Source organism: Falco biarmicus, chromosome 16, assembly GCF_023638135.1.
Source record: "Falco biarmicus isolate bFalBia1 chromosome 16, bFalBia1.pri, whole genome shotgun sequence".
NCBI lineage: Eukaryota > Metazoa > Chordata > Aves > Falconiformes > Falconidae > Falco > Falco biarmicus.
Window position 1 is genome coordinate 8,686,281 of NC_079303.1, and position 25,888 is coordinate 8,712,168.

The 25,888-nt window shown below is 46.4% G+C and overlaps 2 protein-coding genes across 2 annotated transcripts; both read right to left on the reverse strand.

The window, feature by feature from the left end:
- Window positions 1-7,727: 7,727 nt before the first annotated feature.
- Window positions 7,728-8,610, reverse strand: LOC130159591 (ankyrin repeat domain-containing protein 26-like). The gene is made up of 2 exons (XM_056361335.1): window positions 8,444-8,610; window positions 7,728-8,022 (listed from the first exon to the last, which is right to left on the reverse strand). Exons 1-2 carry the CDS (start codon window positions 8,594-8,596, stop codon window positions 7,735-7,737), a joined length of 441 nt encoding a protein of 146 aa, XP_056217310.1. The 5' UTR covers window positions 8,597-8,610; the 3' UTR covers window positions 7,728-7,734.
- Window positions 8,611-10,334: 1,724 nt separating this feature from the next.
- On the reverse strand, window positions 10,335-17,268 carry LOC130159850 (ankyrin repeat domain-containing protein 26-like). The gene is made up of 5 exons (XM_056361882.1): window positions 17,137-17,268; window positions 14,974-15,187; window positions 12,616-12,799; window positions 10,774-10,863; window positions 10,335-10,514 (listed from the first exon to the last, which is right to left on the reverse strand). The coding sequence occupies exons 1-5, from the start codon at window positions 17,261-17,263 to the stop codon at window positions 10,335-10,337; spliced, it is 795 nt and encodes a 264-aa protein (XP_056217857.1). The 5' UTR covers window positions 17,264-17,268.
- Window positions 17,269-25,888: the final 8,620 nt, after the last annotated feature.

Consider the following 25,888-nt stretch of genomic DNA (forward strand, 5'->3'; position numbering starts at 1 on the left):
ACCGAGATGAGCCAGTCATTACTTGGCAGAGGCAAACGCAGGGCAGGGAAGCAGGGAAGGCAGGACCCACCATTCTTCCCAGCCAGCGCCTTCCTTCGTCAGCCTCCGATCACAGGTCAGCTTGCTCACCCCCATTTTACCACGTGGACATTGCAATAGGGTTAGTTCACTCTGTTTTCTCGTATAGGTTAAGACCCATCGGGATCTTAGAGTTTTCTGCACAAAGTTTAGCCAGTTTATTTTTTTTTCTTAGACAGGTTCAACCTAAAGTAAAGCAGAGTTCACAGTACAAGAGAAGCCTGGGACAGGGGAGTTCAAGCATGCTGGACAGAGAGAAACATGCTCAGTTTTGGGGGGCTTTTTTTTTTTGTTTGTTTTTTTAATGCATACACCTTGACTTCAAAGCCTTTTTCTCCTTTGCTCCTCTTCCCACATCCCAACTCTCACATGTAATGGAGGCAAATCTATCTGCTGTTGCCAGACCCTGGGCTGGACATACCCACGCCCATCAACTGGAGGGCAACTACACCAGCGCACCCACAGCAGCACAGCTTGTCGCTGTGGAAATCCCAACTTACAGCACTGAAGAGGTCATCGCTCGGCAAGAGCACGCCAAGATGGTCTGCAGGAGCTACTTCCAGCCACCCAGGCTAGAGAAGCACAGCACCCAGAGGGCCCCAGCTCAGACAGGCTCTTCAGCCTCCCTGCAGTGCCTGTCACTGGAGGGAGAGCGTGGGTCCCCCTTGCACAACCCGCTCCCAGCCCCACGGGAGGCAAACTCCCTTTGCCAGGGCCTTTAAACACCCAGACAAAAACCCTGGCAGGCAGCAGGGAAGAGCTGATGCAGCCCCGTGCAAGGGGAGCTGCAGAGACCCTGGTGATCCAGCAGAAGGGGACCCACGCTCTCTGCTAAAGGCAGCTTGATTTGATTCGCTCGTGTTTTGCACGCAAAGCCCTTGGGGTGCTCCAGCATTTTGCAAAACACGCACGTTCTGCCAAAGCTGCTTCATTTCTGAGGGCAGGGAAGGTGAACAGTGCAGACTATTCTTTTTTTCTAGCTCACGGGGACTTTGAGGGATAGGAATACACTGCATTCCCAGAGAGCAGGCTGGGGAGATGGCATGGCTGGTGGGTGCTGTCAGCCAGCCTGCTGGCAGACGACAAGAGGGAGGCCACAGCCAGCTGGTCTTGCAGCTTTTTCACCAGAGCCACGGCTCCTGATGGCTACAGACAGCAGACAGCCCTGCCAAGCTGCCATTTTCGAGCAGCCACGGACCTGAAGTTACAGTCGGTATGGGTGCCCACACTTGGCAAGCCTACACACATGGTTCAGGATGCCCTGCAGGATGTAGAAGACTGCAGCCACCGCTTTCTGACCCAGTTCTGGGCTTCGCCATGCTTGGAGATGGAAATGTAAGGCAGACCACCCCTGTCACAGAGCTGGACGCCCAGACACACAGGCGGAGCTGAGACAGGGAAGGGGAAGGACAACCAAGTCTCTTCCAGGCTTCTTCCCCGGGACAGGGCTTAGCCACCTCCCCTGGGGGAGACGCACACTTTCAGAAAGAGCCCAGAGGCTGAAAATCACAGCACCATCCATGCTCACGACCATGGACTTGGGGGTACAGGGTTTATATCACTGCCCCCTCTCCGTTCTGTTCCTGGCGTCCTACACAGCCAGCTCTGCTCCCGCAGGGACCAAGCCCCTCCTCCCCTGCCAACACCCCCCCTGCCCCAGCAGCTCACCTCTGCTCTCCTTCACAGCATCCAGCTGCCACCATCCAGTTCAACTGGGAGCCATCCCTCCCGGTTCACACTTGGCTCCCAGCTGGCTGCCTGTGCTCCTGACAGACACATGCCCAGCAGCACAGGCTGCAGCTAGTCCCAAGGAAGCAGACAGGGGATCACACTCGTGCACAGCGCAGCGCACAAGCGAGCCACCCTGCTCCATCCTAGCGGGGTCTGACCAAACCAGGCTGGTGGCCCTGCTCTCTTTTAGAGGCACAGAGAACTTGGTTCATGCAGGGAGCTGCTCCACCCAGGCTGAAAATCCTTCCCCCCAGCCCCGGGGAAACACTGTTTACACAGCTCTTCTCCTCCTGCAGAAACAAAGGAGCCTACAGCCGCGGGCAAGAGCAGGCACCTTGCATTATTAACCTCTCCTTTGCTGCAGCGTTAGAAGGACACAGAGCACCGTCAGCCAGCACCCCCCAGAAGCCCTGCTGCGGGCTCCGAGGTCAACCCTGACAGCACAGGCACTCTCCAGCTTCTGAACACCAAAACCCCTGCACAGGGTCTGAAACAGGCACATCAGAAGCACCTTTCCTGTCATCATTGCTGCACCCACGCCATCAAACCCACAGAATAACTGGACACGGCTGCTGTCTTGCAGAGGACACAGAGCTGCAGCAAAGGCAAAGAGCTGCAGTGAGGATCCAGGGAGGGGGGGGAAGTGCTGCCACAGGCAGCTTATACGAGGGGGTGCAGAAGGAGCCTTCACTACCCCCATTTTAACCCATGGAGGAAGAACTCCAGCGCTCGGTTCAAGAAAGGACTGACTGCAACACTCAATCATTTTAGATGCTACCAAAACATCCTCTAACAAATAACTGCAGTCAGATCACTTACCCACTGACACCTGATGAAGTCCCAAATAGGCAGCTCAGTCTTCTTGAGCCAGAACAGGCTTTGTATTTGTTTCCCGATGAGAAAGAAGGAAAATCAAGGTGGCTCCTTTTGTCCGTGTTTCCCCTGCCGCGTTCTGAGCAATGCAGCCCCACACTGTAGGGGAGAACAACGATTTCATTTTGGTTTTGGTAGCACAGACCTGAACGCACAACCCTGGCTTTGCTGTCCCCCTTTTTATACCCATGCTGGGAACCCATTTCGTTTTCTCACTTTGTTTAGTTTACATCTCACTTCCAAACTCTGAACTGCTTCTCTACTTCTTCTCTGAAGCAAGACAGCATTTCAAATGCCTGCATTTTTGAGACATTAACTGTGCAGTTACTTGCAGAGTAAGTTGTTCTCCTCCCATTGCTTTTTTAAAACAAAGCAAAATCTTTGGCCCTAACAAGTGTGATGCCTCCTAGCTTTTCTTTTTCCTTAATACTATGACACCCTTTAATGCAGACAGCTGTCTCTGTGTACATGCAGAAGAAAATTTACAAGCCTCAAGAAGTTAATCACAGTTCAAGGGGAATCTCTGACATGGAAGTCAACAAGGCAGTATCCAAGGCTGCGACTGCCAGAAGACAGTGCCACAGAAGGATGGATAGATTCCAGATAGAGGTTCAGACCTGACTCTGCAAGGTATCGGCACAACATCTCAACCTAGACAAGAAAGGGTACAGCTGTCAAGGACACCCATATCTATGCAGTTACAGGATCGGTCAAGTAGTTGTTCCTGGGGCTGACACTGCCTTAACCCCAGCCCTCTTGGCCTCCTGTTTCCTCTGGCAGCTAAGAGCCATCTAAGCCCCCACGACACCGAGGACAGAACCATGCTGCAGTACCACCACGCTGTAGGAGCGGGGCTTAGTGGTCTGTCACAGATGCAGAGCAGGAGCAGTCCCTCCTCCCTCAGACCCAGCTCTTCTCCTCAGCTAGCAGGGTCCTGCCAGGGCATCTCCCATCCCGCCCCATACTGCGGGGCACCACAGGCTGGGGACTACCAGCCCCTCCTCTCCTCCACCCGACATACCCGACCTCCCTCAGAGCCTAAGCACATGGCAGCTCTCTACTGCTTGGCATCACGTGCATTTAAAACCATGGCAATACCCAAGCACCCACGGCCCAGCAAGATCCTCCCACGGTCGGCTCCAGAGACCACGTTAAACGCCACAGACGGTCCTTCCTCCAACTTCTCCAGGCCAAGAAAAAACCCACACGGCCTTAACCCAGTCCACAACAGCTGGGTTGGCATTTGCAGCTTCTGGCACCACTTGGCAGTTCCATTTGCAGTAGGACTGCTCTCCTCGGCTTCACAGCAAGCTGGTCATCCACAGCCCCAGCCGATCCTAACCTCTCCTGCAAGGCACTTTCAAACACCAGCATCTGCTTCTGTGATCTGAAGCAAGCGAGAGGGAAAAATCAGACAACACAGTGGGACACAGGGAAGGGACAATCCCAGCCCATGACACATGTTTCAGCCTGAGCCCACAGGAGCACCTGGCACCATCACAGCAGCTACAAAGCACCATCGGGTGTTCAGAAGCGGTGCTGTGAAAGGAGTAGCTTCTTTTATTTGTCACTTGTGAAGCGCTGAAGGGACAAGCTCATCTCCTGGCTGCTGCCGGGCCAGCTGGCGCAGCTCCCTGCAGCACACAGGGCTGCGCTAAGAGGTGCTGGGGCACTCGGCAGGCGCCACCGCTGCTGTGCAAGGAAGTTAACCTGAAGCAGGCACCAAGGAAATAAAAGCAAAGCTGAATGTGGCCTCACCTGCTCTGGGCAGTTGCCTTCACAGGCCCAACACAACCACAAAGGCACACTTTGAACTCAAGCAAAATCCCAAAGCAATTGCCGGTTTGCTCAGGGAGGGACTGCTGGGTTACCTTTTGCTTAGACAAATATTTGACTGCATTTGTAGCGGAAAGTCTTTTGCCAAAAAGACACAGTTTTGTTAACGAGCAGCCACGCAGAGGCTGCCCTGCGCTGGAACCCGGGCCAGGGCTTTCTGATTTTTAAACAGGGCACCTAGTGCATCCCTTAAAAGAGCCTCTGGTCTCTGCCACGGAGGCGCTGTCAGACTCTACAGCTTTTAGGGGATCAAGGTCTCCGTGCTGACTCCCAGCACATCACGTTTTGGCAGTGGCAGCACAAGGGCAGGTTTTCATTTTCCATATAGAGACTGTTGAAGCTGAACTGCTGAAATGAGCTCCCCGGGTTCTTCCTTTGAACCTCTTCCCACCCTTCACACGTCCCAAGAGCTCTCATGAACCAAGAGCCAGCAGCAAAAGCAGCCCCTGCAGATCTGCAGGAGCGGGCTGGAAACTAGGACCACGCGTGGCAATCAGTTAGCTGAGGGGAATGTGCTGGGGCTTGTCTAGACAACAATTAACATGATGAGGCATGTTTGCAGAGCACAGGGGAGTGGGAGACGGAAGGCGCCAAGGAAAGGTAACACCTTGTGGTTAATTGCTGGTAGTTAACCACCAATCAGGGATTGCCTAGTATGCAATGCTTAGCTTCAAGAACCAATTAGTTTAAAACGCGCAGCTTCTGAAAGTGTATAAAAACGCGTGCTTCTGTACAATAAATTGACATTTGCTTGCATCAAGCTGTGTCCCGTCTCTTCATTCGCCGCAGAGCAACCTCAAAACCATTTGTGGGTCTCTAAGACCAGGAAAGACCGACTGAGTCAGCTACTAGTAAGCAACAAGTTACAGGGTTTTTTCCGCACCACCTCACACTGCATTGTGCCCTGGGAAGCAAAGACACCATTCCGAAAAGCAAACCCCCACCTGCCTCCTGCTCAACTCGTGCCTGAGACAGGCTTCAGGGGGTGACCTTGGGCAAGGCCAACTGCACAGAGCTGTTCCGAGTGATGGTGGCATTACTCCCCTCTCTTCCGAGAGGGAATGCATCCGTTGGAGCCCGACGATGCTGCCACGGCCTCAAGCTGCAGCCAGGCCTGTGCTGGGCCTTCACTGCTCTCAGCCCTGACCCTCACCCATGGACGTGACGGCCCAGTAGAACTGCAGACCTGCCCATCCCTATGGACCGGCCTGGTGATCTGCACTCTTGGCGCACGCTGCTTACTGTCCCCAGAACTGTCCCCAGAACTCTTCTGCTCTTCTTGGTGAGGGCCTGTGGGGCTGATCCCTGGCCTGTGTGGTCACAGACCCTGCCAGCCTTGCTGTGGCTCTTGCTTTGCCCTTCCTCTGCAGGACAGCCTACCCCTGATGTGCCCTCGCAGATACTGCTGTGTACGTAACACTTCCATCTTTACCCCTAAGAGCTACATCAGTATTACAGTCGCCTACTACTGTGACCATAGAAGGAACATCAAAAACCAGCCAAATAATTTCAGAAATACAGCCAAGAAAAAAGTAGTCAAAATCAACAACATGAAAAGAAGTATAAAGAAAGAACAAAGGTTACAAAAGAAAAACCACCACAATAACCTAAACAAAATAAAGCTCACCTTTGTTCTTAATCTGCCGATTTCATTGACCATTTCAGAATACCTGTTCTTCACTTCTCCCTGCAAATTAGGCTGGGACAGTCCCCCTCTCTCCTCATACACCCTTAGTTCCTTCGTAGCTCTGCTCAGCAGCCTCTTCAACCTGCACTGCAAACTAGTCACGAAAACAATGAAGCAAAGGAACAAAACTGGACTTTTTCACATACTCTCATGTAAACAGCACAGACACCGCTTGCTTTATCTTTAATGTACTTGACACACCAGGAATCACCAGGAAAAAACAGTATTCCTGTGCCACATACACTTGGAGAGTCCAGATTTCACCTGAAAAGAGGAATGAAAGACTCCCTTCTTCCCAGGAGAACTGCAGGGCAACCTGCATCTGCAGTTGTTTTGGCAGCTATTGAAAACTAGGGGCTGGTGTACAGAAGTACCTTGCAAGAACTAACACGAGGCTGGCATCTGCTCACAGTTAGGTACACCTATTTTTACACTAAAGTTTAATAAAACATGACTTCTACGCAGGGATACCTCTTCACCACGCTAAAAAGCCGTACCTCTTACAGTCTTTCTGCAGCGGAGGTTTATTTTCTTTTCTTGGTCCAGACATAGTTCAGCTGGGCGTTTCAACTCTACCAGCTTCTTCACTTCCTTTCTTTCACTCTCACACTTTCAAAAGAGAAAAGAAAGATGTATCACACACACAGAGCACGGGAAAAATACCTACGTACAGTCTGTGCATCTAGCGCTCTCCACAGAGAAGCTGCTGGATGTCTCTATCTGTTAGCCACGTCCCACAGAATGCCATGGGACGGAATTCCTGAGGATATTCCATCCCTTCAGGTTTCACATCAAACAGACCAATATGTAACTACAGAAACAGATGCCCTCGCTGAAGCAAAGGCCATCCTCTTCTAGACATAACAGGTGGAAAAGATGCTGGAGAACACTTTTGGCAGTGCCTCTGCTCATAGTAGGGATTACGTAGGTATGCACTTCATGGGAGAACACGGATTCATCCAAAGCTTTCATGGGATCTTCCAGCAACCAGCAGGCAGGGGCTTGTGGAGGAATCTGATCTTTTGGAGTTCTTCAACATTTTATTCCCCTCAGCCATTACCTCCACCTCTTCTGTGTGGGCATTTACTTAGCCACATGCTGGTTTTCCTCCTCTTGGTGTTTTCTCAGCCACACCAGAGGAGAGCCGGCAGCTGTTTTGACTTTGTACTTCCATTTTCCCTCTACAGAAAAGGAGAAAAGGGGAAGGCTGTCCCTTGGCAACTGGCAGGCGCTGCTTGTTTCCCAAGCACTCGTTCATTTACCCAGCATTCCTTCAGTATGTTTTCCTGCAAGGCTTTTAAGCTCCCGCTACGCTGAAAACATACAGCAGCTCCTCCACACACGCACTGGAAACATCACGCATTTTAAACCTGCCCAGAAACCAAGGGGTCAGAAGATGACCACACAAAATCCAAGGAAGAACTGGGAACTGTGGCCTTGCTCGATGTGCTCAACTGATAGCAAACCACACTGGGAACTCTTCCCAACAGAGCCACTCCAGAACTTACACAAAGACACCCATCTAGCTTTTATTTGCTTCCTCCATGACCCCCAAACGATAAGGTACTCGCAGCCTGAATGGCAGGGATAACAGAAAACAATGATATGTAAGAACCTGACCAGAAGGTGCATGTGGTTCTCCTGGGTATTGGCTCGGTGCCTGGAGAATTTTCTGGGCTCACCTGTTGCAACAGTTCAGCCTTCTCCTCGTCCAGCTGAGCAACGCGCTCTTCAAGGTGGGATCTTGACTTCAAGTGCTCCTCCCACGTGCTGTGCAAGTCCTTGGATGTCAGAGCCAGCATGTTCTGCTTCTGCGTCTGTGAAAGCAACAGTGGCAGAAGAAAAAGTAAGGTGGCCGGAAAAGACAAGAGCGCAGGAGAATGCAGTAACTTACACAGAAACAGGCCTAAGCTCTCTTCTCCCCGTCCAAGACCTATGGCCAAGGTTGATGTGGAGTGTAAAACACACCTTAGGAACCATAACCAAGAACAGCAGCTGGAGCTGGTGGGAAGAAGGAATACTCTAGAAGTGACAGGATGAGGTTACAACTTTGGGGGATAAGATGACATGCACACACACACAGAATCACCCTACAGCTTTCCTGCAAAGCTCCTCTGGTTCCCTCTATACTTCAGTTTTCGTAAGAACACTGCAAAAGGTGGTGCAAAAGGACAACATTCGCTCCTACTTTCAACAGCTACACTCAGATTTATTCATATAGTTACAGACATTAAGTACCTTAGTTTTCAACTTTTTTTCCAACTCCTTTTGCAAGCGCAGCTTGTCTCTCTCCAGGTCACTGTGGTAGCGTGTAGTAACTTCAAGTGAAGCTTCTGGCATAGATTGCTTTTTAAGTGCATCAGCAAGCTCCTGCTGCAGTTGTCCAAACATGCCCTAACGAAACAGTTAAATGAGCATGAAGAAAGTTCTAAGAACATGAAATACGCCTTTAACTTATTTTGTTATACAGTTAGACCTGTCTAGATTGAACCCAAAAGTATGAAATTTTGCCTGCCACCAGCAGGCATCTGCACAGATGATGACCTCTCATCATCTTTCTCAGCTGAGCACCTTTGACTATCAGCAGCTGTTCATGAGGATTTCTGTTTCCTAACACATAAAAAAGGCTCAGGTATTGTTCTTCCTTGAACAATACACAGGAACACACTGCAATCGGGTATTTTTTCCTAACGAAACCCAAAGAAATCTGTTGTGATCCAAGAGCCACAGTTTGACTGCAAATATTACTCCGGTGACTGAAGGCAGGACTTTGTGTTAGATTGTTCTTTGTTCTGTTTCTTCACTATACAAATACAATTAAATGAATACAAATATCTGAAAGCTCCTTTGAGATACACTTTAAGGGTATGTTGAATCACATCCTCTTGTAGTCTTCTTACTCAGCTCGTTTTAGAAATACTGATAGATTAGGTTTACAAAAATCTGGATAGCTCATATATATATATAGCTATATACATATACACACACACACTCTCTCACATGATCTTCAAAAGGAACCCATTATTTTGGTAGTAAGAATACAAAGCAAGTCACAGTTCACAATGATTGACAGTACTGCTGGAGTGTGGCTACACATCATAAAAGAGAAAGCTTAAGGTCACCGTCTGACATGAACTTTGAGGAACAGGCAGGCCCCTCAGAACCCTCAAAACACATACAGAAATCAACAGCTGGACATTACTAATACTCTTCAATCTTGATAGCAGCTTACAGAGAACCTATTTTTTCCCCTCTATAGAAGCTTCATATAAATCTATCCCCAACCACTTCACTTCTCTGTATCTTCATTTCTCAGCCCTCGTGTATTGGATGGTTCCTCCTTTTATACCACTCTCATTCATGTCATCAGTGCAATACTTACATCAAAACCATCCAATACTTAAGACTATTCTATAGGGCATAACATGGACTAAGGAAAATAGATGGAAAAAAGTTCTAGAGAAGAATCACCTTTCTTGATCAAAGCTTAGACTTGGATACCTTTTTTCTGTTCTCTGCTTAGATCTGAGGACTAATATCCCCGTTGCCAAAACTTTCCGCAGTTCCGAGGGAAACATAACAAACCAGAACAAATCAGTATTCTTTGGTCCCATGCATGTAACTTGCACCGGATACATTGTAGGAACAAACTGATTTCAAGAACGGACAAACTTTAAATTGTTCTTTCTACGCATATACTTTACCTGTCTTTCTACTACGTCAGTCTCATATTTAAAGACTTGTTCCCTTAAATCAGTACACTTGGCATTTAAATCCTTGTTTCACTCTTCTGTTAGATAAACTTGCTTTTCTGTATCAGCTCTAAGTTTGTTGAAAATGTCATTAAAACGGTCCTGCCCATAATCCACTATTTTTTCTTTCATGATCCCCTTGTTCTGCATCTCTTCCCATTGCTGATGGAGTAAAAAGGTTTTCACTCTGGAGCTGGGCCAATCGCTCCTGCAAGGACTCCTGTTTTATTACAGGTTCGCTTACTGGATCTTTCTCAAGTTGTCGAGCATGATCACGTTCCTGTGCCCGACACTGGCCTTGACTTAATTCTTTTTTGTCATTTCTAAAAGCAAAGCTTTTTCTCTGAGCATTTGCTTCAACTGGTGAAGCTCATTTTCTAGCCTATTAGCTTTGCTTTTAGCTTTACACAGCTGCAGAGACAAGCTCTTGTTGGTTTCTTGCACGTCAGAGAGGTCACGATGGAGCTCGACTTGCAAGCAAAGGCATTCATCACGTTCTCTGGGAAATCTTCGTTCAGCATTGCTTTTTGATGACAAATGAAGTTCAAGTTCTTGAACTGCAGCGTTCAGGGAGGAACGAAATGATTCAATTTCTGTCTCTAGTCTGTCTTTGCTTTTGTTCGTCTGCTCAAGTTTGGAAGTCAGCACTGCAGATTCTGTCTTTACTAAGTCCAGCTCCGCGTTGAACTGAAAAAACATTTGTCTTAATGCTTCCTTGTTCAGTTTAAGTTCCTTTTTGAGAGCTTCATTTTTTTCTTTCAAGGTCTCATTTTCCTTTAAATATTTTCCTTGTTCCTCCTGGTGCCTAAGTCTTACTTGAGTGAGTTCTAGCCTTAGCACAGCAATCTCATCTTGTAGTAACTGATTCTTGTACAACAGATCCTGTTCTCTATCAGTGCTGGATTCCTGAATGACAGGGAAAATGAATAAAGAGCCAATTGGGAAATGAATCTACAAAAAACCTGCAGCAATAAACTGCATTTTAACATTTCTAGTACTGAAGCATGACTTCAAAGATGAAGTTTCAGGCAATAAGCTACTCTGTGAACCCATGCACATGTACAATGTACGTACACAACGGAAGTGCAACATATCCTTAAAACCTAAATGAACATCCCAAATACACAGTTTCGTTTTTTTCCCCCCTTAAACCAGCAACCAAAGCTTTTAAAATGACAGCGCTTTCTTGTATGTGCATGCCTTTATAATACTGCCTTTAAGGTTGAATTAGTTGTGCTACAGATCTGGTAAAAACAAGGCTAGAAAGGGTAATTTCCTTCTCAAATGTCTTCTGAACACTTATCCTTTTGTATTACTGAAAGTTAGCTATAAGACTCAATCACCCCCGGAATGCAATAGTCCTGTATATTTCCTCTTTATTGTATGTATAACTTTTTTCCACTTAAACACATTCACCCTACATTTATTGGGCAGCACAGCCAAGAACAAAAAGGCTTCAAGGCACTGCACATTCTTTAGGAAATTCAGTAAACTCTTTTCAAGATCTTTTTTAATACAGTGTTTATGATCGCTTTTTCTCCTCCAGTTACTCTAACTCTTACAGAGAGTTGAATTCATTGCTGATAGTCGATCATAAAATTTTAGTTATGTGGAGGTGGCAAAGAAAGGCATACTTGAAGTAAGTTCAATAAGGGAATAACTAATTTAAAAAAAAAAAGCAATGGAAACACAAACACTGTCAAACAACTTTCTTCCTGGTCAACCTTGCCATAGGTAGCTAGGTGTTTCGCTGCTAGAAAGCCTAAAAAGCGATGACAAAATGTCTATGAAATGGAAAATAACAGATAGGTTAAGAAACGGGGTAAATAGTGTCTTCTATTAGTTTCCTACTTGCACAAGTAATTCAGGTACATACAGGAGTGATGCTGCTTTCCAGAACTTTTAGACATAAGAGAAAACAAGAAAGGTACTTACCCAGGTAAGTTACACGGGTAAACAGTAAATAAACCATCAAGAAACAGAAAAAGCTATGTAAGATTTATTATGACTTTAAAACAAACATGGTGAAATTTAATTTATTAGAAAAAAAATCTGCTTACCTCTGATTTTTTTCCTATAGATCTTCTTGTCTCTTCTTCTAGTTCCGTTTGTCTCCCAAGGTGGTTGTTCAAAATTCCTTCTTGAAGGGCTCTGGCCCTCTTTTCCTGAGAGAGCTGTCTCTGTGTTTCATCACGTTCCTCTTCAGCCTACAGTAATACAATAAAACTGCTTGCATCTTAAGAAAAAACAGAGCTAGCAATACATCTTCCCATTCTCCCTTGCATACTTGAAAACATTTTTGATTCCCCACCGTTATGATAATCCACCTATAAATAAATAAATTTAAATTTTCTTAGGAAAATTTAAGAAGGCAAAATACAGGATGTTTTGTAGTAATTCAAAAAAAGGTCAGGCTTTGCCTGAAATACAAATGAAACCTAAATTTTGAAAAAGGAAAAAAGGAATAATAAACTGCAAAGCAAAAAAAAAAAGAACAACCCAATTGTGAACCAACTGTACTCTACTGTTCTCAAAATTTGACAATTGTTATCCAGCGCCTCTTCCGTGAACAAAGCGCCTCCTTCTCTAGGCATACCGGAATACAATTGAAAAGAAGCAGAAAATAAGACAAAGAGTTTAATTCATTATTTAATATACCTGTTTCAAGAGCTTTCTCAGTGTTCTTAACTCCATTTCTGAATTCCTAGACTGTAACTCAAGTTTCTGTTTCTCCTCTATCTCTTTACAATATTGATCTTCTTTCCTTCGGAGGTCTTCTCTCCTTTTCTCACACAGCACTTCTACTCTGAGCCTCTTTTCTTCTTCTTGTTTCAAAGAACATCTGGGATTTAACGGAGTATTTGAGAAACAAAAGCACTGATATAAAAGTAGATATTCCACATGATGGAGTTGCAGAGACAACTCAAACCATAAAAAATGTTAAACGTTTTCAGAGTTCATATTTTTACTGTACTTTTCAACTTTTTAAAGAATTCTAACTTCATTCCATTGTGCATGGTATCAGTTGTACAAGATACAGAAAAAAAACTTTGAGTGATTTATCAGTTATTTGTAAGTTTGTATAGGGAAACACACACCAGTGTGCACACTTCTATAATAAAATTAAAAAAACCCATCTTCATATTACAGCCATTTTGTTGAAAAAGGAGTTTGTTGTCTCATCAGATCAAAGCATCGCAAACTTTTACTATGGTTAGTATACATTTTCTTAGTATACTGAGCATTGCCTACACATTACGGATTCAGTGACCAGAAGCAACACTGGTGAATCAGCACGCCACTTATCTGTGGCAGACCCAACAATTTTTCAGCAAGCCTTCTGTAAGTCTAAAACAACTGCTGACCACAGGCAGAACAAGCAGCTTCTGTTTACTCCAGAAGGATGTCAGTGTTCAAAACCAGATTCAGAAATGCATGGGGTTTAAGCTGAATACGATTAAAAACAGTTTTAAACCTCAGTTGGATCTACCTCTGGGAGAAACTACAGCAATTCCATTTTGAAGCTGACTTACAAGGAAAGCCTTATGGAAGGTCAGCTTCTTTACCAACTGAAACAATCAGCAATAAGCACTGACATGGTAAAAAACGGTCCATGGTGTGCCCACGGTACCCAAACAAGCAAGCAGCTTTGTGTTTGATCATTATTTTGACTATTTTTTCCCATATACTCGCAACAGTGAACAAAAAAATAAATTAAAAAAAATCGTCAACGTAAGGGAAGAACTGCCAATTGAAAGCCTGCTTTAGAAATTCTGCAAAACAAGAATCAACCACCACTAAAATTACTTGAAAGACTGACAGAAGCATTTGTATTTGAATGGTGTATATTGCAAGGAAAAAGCTTTACATGTAATTTCTAGTGTAATTTCGCAAAAAGTTGCGAATTAAAAATAAATTTAACGCTGCTTGGAGAATTCACTTAGAATGAAAATACTACTTCTTTATACTTGACAGATGCTTGAGGATTTTGAACACCTGCTGAAGTCAAACCCAGGCCAAGCTGGGACCGGCCTCGTCTTCCTCGTACTCCCCTCCCCCGCGCTGGGAGGCCCAACTCCCCCAGGCCCAGCTCCCGCAGCCTCCCCTCACAGGGCTGGTGCTCCTGCCCCCGGGCCAGCCCGGCATCTCCCTGCCGACCTCACACGGACTGGGCAAGATCTCCTGGGCTGGGCGGCCAAAAACCGGACCCCGGGCTCGAGACACAGCTCAGCAAGCCCTGAGGAGGGGTGGGCACTCACTGCCCCCAGTGCCCTGGCACTGCTGCCCCCCATACAGCCCAGGCCGCTGCGGGCCGCCCCAGCTGCCAGCTCACGGTGGCTCCTGCTGAGCTCGCTCTCTGCCTGGGCCGCCTGGCCCTGCTGGGCCAGCTCCCCAGCCACGCCATCCCACCGGGGGTCACCACAAGGAGATCTCCCCTCCCAGGCCAGGGCTCTGCAGTTGTCCTTGCTCAACTGCCTACGGTGCCTGCTGGCCACCCCTGTCTGACGTGATGTCAACAGCGATGAGAAACCTCACGCCTCCGGGTCTAGCTCAGGAGTGTGGGGAAAGGGGCAATCCCAAACTTGACCCTTCCAACAAACAAACAGGTAAGCAAACAAATGCTCTAAGCTCTGGTTTGACTTGCACTGGGTGGAGTTACCAGAAATCCTAGTATTATAGGCCAACTGAAGCTGCAAGGACAAAATGAAAAAAAACCAAACACCCAACCATCTCTCAAATCTCTCTTATAAATCTGATTTCCCCGTACACACTCTCTTGCTCTTTTCTTGCTAGAAAACAAAGTTAGAACAACATCCAGAAGACTGTACATGGAGCTGGTATCCGGACGTTTTTCCCCTCTCACATTATGTACTTCATAGCATAACTGGCCCACGGGATTCAAAAAACCCAAACCCAAAAGCCTGGAAACTTCTCATCCTGTTGCCTGCACCATCAGTGTCTTTCGGAACAAAACCACTACCAAGATAATACATTATCAGACCACAATTTACATACTTAAGGCTTTGGATATCCCTTTTCCATTCTGCTTCTTGGTGAGCCAACACGGATTTCAAATCTTGAGTCTTCTCCGCTCTGAACTGTGACTCCTCCCTTTCGTCTTCCAATTTCCTTACTTCTCTTGAGAGCGCTTTATACTGATTTTTCTGACGTTCTATTCTCCGTTCATATTCAAGAAGTATGTTTTGCATTTTCAACAAAGTAGCAGAACCTGTTTTGAGACAGAAAAGACACAAAGCTGCACAAATACTGCCCAATGTATAAGCTGTTCAGTGCTTTGCTGTATTAGGTGCAGGTGGCAGGTTAGTGGGAAGGTCCCTGTGAGAAGCCAGGGGTCGCCCCGTGCTGGACATGGACGGTTTCAATGGACCCACCGCAGGGCACAGCTGAGCCTCTCAGCCGTGCTGGCAGCTCCTCAGGAAAAACAAATGTAGGAAAGGGCGAAACCACCACACGGGCAGAGAAGGGGAAAAGCATGTGAAAACCAGCCCTGCAAACGAACACCCAGGTCAGCGAAGGAGGAGGGAGAGGTGCTGCTCCAGGTGCCAGAGCAGAGATTCCCCTGCAGCCCCGGAGAGAACCATGCTGGAGCAGATACCCACAGCGCAGTGCTGCGGAGGACCCCGTGCCAGAGCAGGCGGATCCTTCCCGAAGGACCTGCGACCCATGGAGGGCCCAGGCTGGAGGAGATTTTCCCCAAAGGACTGCAGCCTGGGGGAGGACTCACACTGGAGCAGGGAAAAGGGACGAGGAAGGAGCAGCAGAGAAACTGCTACGTCCCGACTGCCGACCGCAGCCTCCCCGCGCTGCCTGGGGAGGTGGCAGGGAAGGAGCGCGGCAGAGCTTGAGCAGGGGGGGTGCCGACGTGTCCTTCTCAGGTTTGGGGTCTTTGTTTCTCACTATCCAAATGTATTTTAATCGGTGGAGTCTGTTTTGCCAGTGACAGTCCCTGGGAAGTGACAGCCCTGCCTTCACACTGACCCACAAGCTTTTTCACCCCATTTTGTCAAGGACGGGCAGTGGCAGCACTGGGGGGGGAGTTTGGCCTTCCGCCAAGGTTAACACTTGCCTAATGAAATTTTAGCATAGTTTAAGAGCCCTAGTAAGTGATGCTTATGTTTATATAATGCCTTGTGCATATATGCAAGCATCTTATGACAGTTGAAATTTGTTATATATATGTACTTACTATTTTTAAGCAAAGCCATTATTTTGCTGTACTCTTTGTCATTAGCTGTTGAGGGGTGTGCTGGTTGTGGCTGGGATAGCGTTAATTTTCTTCGCAGTCGCTGGTACGGGGCCATGTTTTGCAGTTGTGCCGCAAACAGGGTTGGTAGCACGGGGATGTGTTCGTTACGGCCCAGCAGCGCTCACACAGAGCCAAGGCCTTTCCTGCTCCTCACCCCACCCCACCAGCGAGCAGGCTGGGGGTACGCAAGGAGCTGGGCCGGGACACGGCTGGGACAGCTGACCCCAGCTGACCCAAGGGATGTGCCATGCCATGCGGCATCATGCTCAGCATATAAAGCTGGGGGAGGACGAAGGAAGGGAGGGACATCCAGAGTGATGGCACTTTGTCTTCCCAAGTATTTGTTATGCGTGACGGAGCCCTGCTGTCCTGGAGGTGGCTGAACACCCGCCTGCCCATGGGACTGGGACGTGCTGGATGAATTCCTTGCTTTGCTTTGCTTGCGTGCGTGGCTTTTGCTATTAACCTGTTTTCATGCCGACCCATGAGTTTTCTCACTTTTCCCTTTCCGATGCTCTCCCCCACCCCACTGGGGTGGAACAAGTGAGTGGCTGTGTGGTGCTTAGGTGTTTAGGTGTGGCTGGGCGTAAACCACATCAAGGGGATATAAAGAAGAAAAAGCTCTTGCTGACTTTTGATGACCGCATTAGAAGGAGCTGAACTGTACTTTGCAAGAAACTGCTTCTCCAGCTCTGACTAGACAGAGAACCAATGATAACGTAAGGCACATCGGCTGGTAATGCAGGCAACATCTCAGGTCAGGTGACAGTTTCACAGCTTTTGAGGGGGATCTCTAGTCACAAAGAGATACTATATCAAAATATGAAATTAAAATACTTAGGAGCGCATACAAAGAAATCATGTTTTAAGGGGAACTTGTAACAGCTGAAGACAGAGACTTGAAAACATACCCATATGAACCACACCAAGCTCTTCCAACAGCAGCATAGTCTCCTTGTAGGCTGAAGCTTCCAACCGGACATCCTCTGAAGTTGGGTCAGATGAGTGAGTTAAACCAGGGCCATCAGTTACTTCCATTGGTATGCTGACCTACAAAAAATACAGTACTTTCTGTAATTCCACTGTCTAGTATTACAGACCATTACAAATGCATGAATGATTCATTCTCTCCTTCACAGCCCACAGATTTGTCTCAAATACAATAAAGCTGCATACCAGCAGCAATTTGTACATCTGGTTGATCACTACATAAACACTGCTCCCATCTACGTGATTAAAAGCTGATAGAGACTGTTTACCAAGAAACTAGTTTTACAGTACCTCGTTCCTTTCACTCCTGGGTGTTGCTGCAGGTCTAGAAAACAGAAATATATTTCAGTACTGAAATGCTTACTTTGCATTATGAATAATACCTACAGTAGCTTTGAAAACTTAATTGCAGAACTGAATTAAACTAAAATCTGGTATAGTAACTTTGCTAGATATAGTTCAAGACTGAAACAATTATTGTGTACTATTAATGTCTACTGGAAGGCTAATTTTTCCGCAAGATATTAAGCAAATAGTTGAAATAACTGTTCCCTAAACTTCACGCAAAGTGACAGAAATCTTACAGCTACAGACATGTAGCTGTACGGTTACGTGCATTCCCTGTTTAATACCAGGGGTTTAGCTCTCTTCAGTACCGAGAATCCTTCTCCTACAGGTCAAAGAACTGTAATTTTGGATTCTCTGGTGTCCTGGGTCTGGCTGGGATGCAGTTTATTTTCTTCACAGCAGCCCACACAGGGCTGTGTGTTAGACTTCTGACCAAAACAGTGTTGATAACACACCAGATTTTTAGCTAGGGCTGAACAGTGTCAACAACTTGCTCTTTCTCACTTTGCCACAACCCACACAAGTAAGTTCAGGGTGGGCAAGAAGTCGGGAGGGTACGCAGCTGCAAGAGAAAAGGTGGAGTGGGGAGCAGGGCAAAAAATCCTGAGATACCTGCCGTGAAAAAACCTGAGATACCTCACCCTTTTTAAACACATGAAATACTTCTATGCCTGTGCACACACACTCATGTAATGAATCAGAATTTGTGCACGTGACCTTATTGTTAACTTGGCCAGCATGTTCAAAAGCACTCTAAACAAAAGTGAACTGTTTGTCAACACAAAGCGCATCAGGTAGTCACAGGAAAGAACAAGAAAGAACAAGAAAGAACATCAGGCGGTCACATGAAAGAACAAGAATCTTCATATGCATCAGGTTTACAAAAAACCTAAACACACAACAAAAACCCAAACTTGCCTCTAGCTCTCAGGCCAATTTTTATCATTAAGTAAGTTTTATTTTCAACATTCCTTACATGCATACCTTCCTTCATCCTCAGATGTTTCACTGGAAGTGCTCTCATCCGGTACTTGACCATGATTGCCACTGGAAGAGCTCATCTGCTGATGAGCCCTCTGCTTTGAAGGCTGTCTTTTACCTTTCTTTGCAACTTTGGCATTCAGGGCAATTTTACTGCATTACACAGAAAGAAAGAAAGAAATCACCAAGTTACTAGGTTTATAAAAAATATTTCTGTGAAACAGACATTAAGATGATGTCCAGAAACAACTGAGACAAAAAATATCTATGATAAAATCACAGACTTGACTGTAAAGATCATGGAATATGCCCAAGTATTTAAAACCCTTCCCATAGGAGTGCGGGGGACACGTGGAATCTGAGCTAGATCCAGGTTAAGCTGGACTATACCCAATAGCCACGTTACAGAAAGCACCTAGAGCAGAGATTCCTTTGAAGGACAGACAGAAAAAGCTCCTGCTTAGGTCTGCATAAAAATACGTGTGCCTTCTTTAGACTTTTGAGATTGGTTTGGTAATATCATCTTTTCCCCTCTCCTGACAAAGGGCATATTAACTTAATGAAAAGGAAAACACCAACTGCACGGAGATCACTAAAATCACCTAGAAAAGGGAGTAGTAGCAAACCCCAAATTCCTACTTTTCTTTTCTAGGTGGCCATTTCCTACAAAAATAACTGCTTTTTCCAGTCTTCAGTTCTGGTTTTGAAGATGCATTTTACCTCAGTGTTAACATGGAAATCACAGGAATTTAGGTGGGGGTTTTCTTTTGGTTTCCCCTTTTCTTTTTTTAGAGCAGGCCATAAATTTGAACGTCCATCGTGCGCTTCATTTTGTCAAAAAAGAATTTTTCTTCATTTTTTGAGAAGCAGTGGACTGCTCACTATGGCTTTCACCACTGAGGAAACTACTTCAACTACCACAGTATCAGAAAACCTAAGACACTTACATAGTACTACAAATAAGAATTAGAGATTATTTCCTTAGCTTACCCTTTCATTGGCACTTTAATCAATTTTGAGCTCTCCCCAGATGAAAAACTTTTTGTCTTTTTCTTCTATCGTGTTTTCATTCTCCATTTTCAAACAGTCATTCTTCCTTACAGTAATCTTTTGTTTCATTTGACGATTAGTGATGTTAATTAATTTATCCACACATTCCTGTTTTGCCACCGCCTGCACTTTTGAACATCTTTCTTTGCTTTTTTCCTTCTCAACCTATAAAAACAAAGTTAAGCTTCACGTATTTCTAGAAGACAGAAACACCACATCCAAGATTGATTAATTCAGGGTTTACCCCTGAAATAATATAAAATCATCTTTTTTTTAATTCATAGAGAAGCATTTTCACAAAATTACACTACAAAGTGTATTATGCCATTGAAAGTACTTTGAATTCACTCATGATGCAAGACATAAAAAAAATACAGCCCTTAGAAAGAAAACAATAGTGTCTCTTAAAACAGGAACAAGAAAAAAGTGAAAACATTACTGATGGACAAAGCGTTAGGAGGACTGCACAATGTTCGTTGTAACACCACCAGAAAAAAATCAAGTGGAACTGTGAACAAGGAGAGGAAAGAAAAAAAGATCTCAAACCCACAAACACAACTGGTTTCAAAGGAAAGAGGAATTTTAGTGAAAGGCAATGAAGACACACCACGCAGATATCACAGCACATGAATTAGTAGTCAGGACCCTGTTCAGAAGCTATTTTCATTCTTTGATTCAGAATCAGAACTGATATAATTGTATGGATTTCTTTTTATGGCAATGAAGAGATAACTACTTGCACTGGAACCAAGTGCCACCTGCTGCTAAACTGGAACAATAATGCATTCCGTTTTGCAAAAATGGGGAAAAAAGACAACTCTCCACTGCCCTCTTTCTTCACCAGTCACCTATTTCCATTAGAACAAACCCCAGTTTGTAGGAAGCATCTTCCCGTCGTGACCAATAGCTCAAGTGAACAGGAAATATTCTGCCTGGCTCCAGAAGGCTGCAGGTCTCCCCAGGCTCTTTTACACACGCTCCATCGCTGCTATCGCTTCAGCAGCGGTTTTACCTCCCAACAGAGACTTCCTTAAAAACATGTTCTGACTTTCCTGAACAGTGGATTGTATCTCACAGTTTCATTGATTTGGACAGCAGAATCCTGCAGTTTCCGTTGAAGCTAACGAAGACTGTGTGCTTTCAAACCCAAGCACGTTCAGCGCCTCCATCATAACTCTGAATTAGAGCTATTGCCTAAACCACTACATGCTGCACACGCTGCCCGTGCCAGCCCTGGCTAGCCCAGCCCTGTTTTACCGATTCATCCAGGCACTTGCATCAGTGCCTCTGACTTGGTGAATTTACACATGAGAAACCAGGCATTTCTGACCAACACCCATGCTCTTTAACCGCACCGGTTATTTTTAAATTAATGACACATTACTAATTAAAGTGACCAAGACAAGTCAGAATTACAGCTTGGTTGTAGTCAAAATCACATGCGCCGCAGATTTTCCCTGAATTTCTTCACAGCATCACCTATGATTGCTGTTGTCAAATACATGACTGCTTCTTTCTTTACCTGCAGAAAGCTTGGCACAACACGTACAATAGTGTACAACATACAGCTCCAGCTGACAGTCAGACCAGAATGACCTTCCTGCAGTGCAGGCGGGCTGCGTATCTCCAGTAGCACTCACAGCCCCAGCCTGCACCGCTTTAGAGACAGCAAAGATCCGCGCTGATGAGAAACGCTCTCATGCACATGGCATTTCACCTTGTCCACGGATGTGAAACACGGGTTGCTTCGCGAAATTTAATTGTATGGTTTCGTTCCAAGGCAAAACAGACTGTCCAACAACTTTTGACTTACACTAAAAACCATAAATATTCACCTTCCATATGAACGGATACATGCCAGGATATGTACGGCTGATGAATTTTTTCGCATGTTGCTGGGGAGCAATACCTGCACGTGTTCATCTTTTTGTCCACCTCTACTGGGATTCCTTCTAGCTGGGTACGTTGCATCTCAGGGTTGTATGGAGGGGATTACCTCCAAGCAGCGGGACAGATCACCCCTGTCGCTCCTAAACTGCCTCTGCTGAGCATCTCGGTGCCTCCCACAGTGGTGGCTTGCTCAGGAAGAGGTGGCCTGTGATGGCTCCTCTCCGGTGCACATGCCCACAGGACCACCGAGCAAAGGACTATCCCACACCATCTTTCCCCTCTCTGAGAAAGAAAGCACGTACGCATCTATGGCTGATCTCCCTTCTGAAGCAGTACAGCTCAGCTGAGACCTCAGACTGCTTTTCTGCAGCACCTGGGATTCTTACCAACACTGTCTCCGTGGACTCTACCCGGACTCAGTTTTGTGCAGAGGAGGTGTTTACTGCCACATGCGCAACAGCAACGGCAAGGGCAGGCAGCGCAGCGATCTCCTGTTACCGAACGTGCTGCTCTGGGACTCCCAAACAGGCGGTCAGTTATATCCCTGGCAGAGTTCTCCAGCAAAGCCACCCCCGATTTGTACCCACCTCAGCTGTACAAACACGGTGTAAACAGACGCGCAGCGGCTCTTTACCTCCAGCACTGTATGTCCCTTTCCTTCCCATGTCACCACCACCTGCAAAAGCGCTCACGGAAATGAGCAAACCCCACCCGCCAGAAAGAGGCAGGGCTTTCAAAGGGAAGGAGGGTATTCAATGGAAGCTGCAGATGTGCCCTGCCTGCAGAAGGCACCACTGGCAACCCCTCCTCTGTGAGAGCTGGGGAGATGCAGAGGGGGAGGAAGGCAGGCGTCGGGGAGTAACTAGAAGCCCTGGTTTGCTACTGCTGCAGTAGCCCTGGCTGGGGGGACAATAGAGCTCGCCATGAAATGAGGATCAACCAAAATATTTCAGAGGCGCACAGCAGGGAGCACAAGCTGCTGGGCGTCAGCAAAGGGCTGTGCTCAGCTTTTCTGCGGCACGTTGTCACAGGCAAGGTGAACACGAAGCACAGGGAGGATCTGCAGTTCTACCTGCCTTGCAGGGGCTTGGCCTGAGCTCCCCCTTTGCAAACCAAGTCACCCTCCCGCCACACCGCACAATCTCTGCTTCATGTATGTCCCAGCAACTGGGGTACCACATGCAGAGAAATCTGAGAGGTCCCCCCTGGTCACAGCTCTAGTCATCAGTGGTTCCAACAACTTCTGATGCTCAGGGTGTCCCCTGCGCCAGGGGTGCTCCCTCCAGGCACCCCTCCTCCTCTCCATTTGCCCTGGAGTAGACAACTCAACATCACACCCATTCTGGGGAGATTTAAGCCCCAAAGAGCTCAGAACTGGCTGAAGCCAGCACAAAAGCCTATCTTCTCTCTGAGAGTTGCAATGTCCTTACACCCTCCCTGTCCTTCCCGTCTCGATCAGAAACCAAACAGGGCAAGCGGTGCACGCAGATACACAGAGAATACTGAATGGGACACACTGGCTCCTCTTCCAACTCCTTTATTGTCTCAAAGGTGTTTTCATTCTGTTGGAGGAAAAAAGAGAGAAATATGTAGAGTCCCCAGGTTTATCCCTGGTAAGCACTTTCACATGTTCATTTAGTAAAGCAGATTAGATTGATTCCTCAGATTTATTTTTTTTTGGGGGGGTGGGGTGGGAAGGCGGGGAGGGGGTTTATAATGAACTCATTCAGTTTTTAAATCAGGCTTAGGAGCCATGACTCACTGGCTACGAATACATGTACACACATGCATGTACAGGACAGCACAGAATACTCTATTTACTCATATGCCTCTGAAAAGACTTTTTTTTTTCTATTATTTGTTGTTCTCGGCATCATTTATGGCTGGACTGCATGGACAAGATGGTTTTCTTAATTCTGTGAAAACACTTGCATCTATTGATGCCTGCACCTCTAAACATAGTGATATGGTCATACAGCCAAATCTGCAAAGCGGATTACTGTTCTTACACCATTCTGGGCATGGCAGGCATACCCATAGAAACACCCCTGATGGCCTAATGGTCATGCCTATTTACACATTTATTTCTGCTATTTCATCCTCTGTAAAGAACAAGTGCTCCTTTCCTCGACCTGTCTCAGAACAAACCTGAATACTTAAGGAATTAAAACAGATGAGTCGGCCAAAGGAAAATTTAAACAGACTTAATTTAACAATGCCAAGGTGTTATTACTAAAATGCAAGCACTTTGACAGCAGGTATCTTATGAGCGCTGTGCAAAGTGACACAGAAAAGCCTCAAGAAAAATCTACTAGAGTTTGGGTCAATACACTAAATCCCAGCACAATGGTTCAAGGGTAAGGGCACTTTAAAACAGAATGTGTCCCGAATCATGTTAGGAAGAAGACAAAGAACATATCCTGCTGGGAAGATCATTAACGATTAGGAAAACTCGAGCAGGCTACTATAAATTTGTCCCAGGTTAGAAAAGGCCAAGAATCTTTCAAAGGACACCACAAAAAAATAACATTTAAGACGAAAGGCAGTGTAGGAGCAAATGGAATTAAAAGGAGTCCTAGAAAGTAAATCTTTCAGTAATAAGCAAGCAAGGCTAATAACAATCTAGGGCATAGAAAAGATTGGCTCAGCACCAGGATGCACAGCAGATAGGAGAGCAAATTAGTTCTGTCTTACCAAAATGTAAATGGGGGCCGGGGGGGGGGGGGGGGGGGGCGGAATTCAGTACTTAGTGTTTCTCTTTATTTTTCCTGCATCTAATTTTTAACTGTTAAGAGAAATAACACTAAAACTTTATTTTTGCTAATGCCAGGCAACCAGAATCTGGAATTTAAATTAATCCTTCACACACTGCCATTTAGGGATCATTTCTACCAGATCCAACAAGGATACAAGGGATAGGACAAGAGGAAATGGCCTCAGGTTGCCCCAGGGGAGGTTTAGATTGGACATTAGGAAAAAATTCTTCATTGAAAGGGTTGTCAAGGACTGGAACCAGCTGCCCAGGGAAGTTTCAGGGTGGCCTCACCATCCCTGGAGGCATTTCAAAGATGTGTAGATGTGGTGCTCAGGGACACAGTTTAGTGATGGACTTGGCAGTGTTAGGTTAATGGCTGGACTCAATGATCTTAAAGGACTTTTCCAACCTAAATGATTCTATGATTCTATGCTGTTCAAAATGACCTACAGTCTTCCTTCAAAAAAGAGGGGCTATATTGCTGTTTCTATTGTACTGGTTATCGGGTAATCCAGCCTCATAGCACTCTTTAAATTAAAGTTTACAAGCACCGAGATATTCCCCAGTGACTGCACTTTAGCTAGTTTGATATTAAGCTATACATTTTTCTTAACGTGATTAGCAGCATACCTCAAGCTATGTTTGAACATATATTCTTAGGTGAATGGGAGATACTACCAGCTTTTCATTAGACAGAACATACGAGTATTTTAAAAAGCCAAACTCTAACAGAATACACAGCACAAGCATGTGTTTCTGCCAAGATATTTTCTATTAAGTAAATCAAATGCATATGTTCGTTCTCTCCCTCTTCTGTCCATGCTTAAAATCCAGGCAAATTTGCAGAAGAACAGCGCCAAGAGCAAGGTGTTAGAACTTAGAGAGAAGACCCACAACTTCTCTTGCACATGCTCTTCTGCTACCTGTAGCTACGTGCTTACCTTTGCACTCACATTTGTTACACAACACACTTTGGTGCCCGGGAATTTGATTGATTTAGATTCGCCCTGACAGAAGGAAACCTTTTTTTTTAACCGTTTGACCTTGTTTCACTTCTAACTGGAAGATCAGTCCTGCCAGGAAGGAGAGGTGAAACCTCACGACAGCTGGAGGGTGAATAATCTCTCTTCAAACTCTAAAACTCTGCGTATGAAGTTTCCTTTACAATTTGTACTCCACCGGGCTATTAAAAATGTACGAAAAGCACAGCAAGAAATCAAGCCGCCCGTCAGTACAGAAGGTGCCAGCAGCTCCTCCTCGTTTCGCGAAAATCCAGCCCTCACCCTGAGGCTGCGGGACCAAATCCTGTGCAGCTGGAAGCGGCAGCGAGCCCTGGCCCCGGGGAAGGGCAGCTCAGCACCCTGCAAGGACGAGGCGCATCGCTCCGCTCCCCGCCACCCCCGGGATGCCACACAGCCCCGGCGCCGGGCAGCGGCGGCAGCACGGGCTCGCTGACGGTAACGGCGACCCTCCTGCCTCCCCCGAACGCGTAACGAGAGGCGAAAGCACCGTCCGGGGCCGGCGGCCAAAGCACCTGGAGCCGCATCTCCCACCCCGGCAGGCCCGCCACCCGCCGGGCCGCCACCCCCCTCGCACCCAGACGGGGGGCGAGCCCCGGGAAGGGACATGTCGCACCGGGACGTCGCGCA

Coding starts and splice junctions, on each gene's coding strand:
- LOC130159850 (XM_056361882.1), bottom strand. CDS start 17,263: ATGGAAGTAACTGATGGCCCTGGTTTAACTCACTCATCTGACCCAACT. Junction 10,864..12,615: donor TGAGAAAGCTCTTGAAACAG/GTATATTAAATA, acceptor CCTGTCATTCAG/GAATCCAGCACTGATAGAGA. Junction 10,515..10,773: donor TAAGGCTAGAACTCACTCAA/GTAAGACTTAGG, acceptor TGAACGCTGCAG/TTCAAGAACTTGAACTTCAT.
- LOC130159591 (XM_056361335.1), bottom strand. CDS start 8,596: ATGTTTGGACAACTGCAGCAGGAGCTTGCTGATGCACTTAAAAAGCAA. Junction 8,023..8,443: donor AAAAAAAGTTGAAAACTAAG/GTACTTAATGTC, acceptor TTGCTTTCACAG/ACGCAGAAGCAGAACATGCT.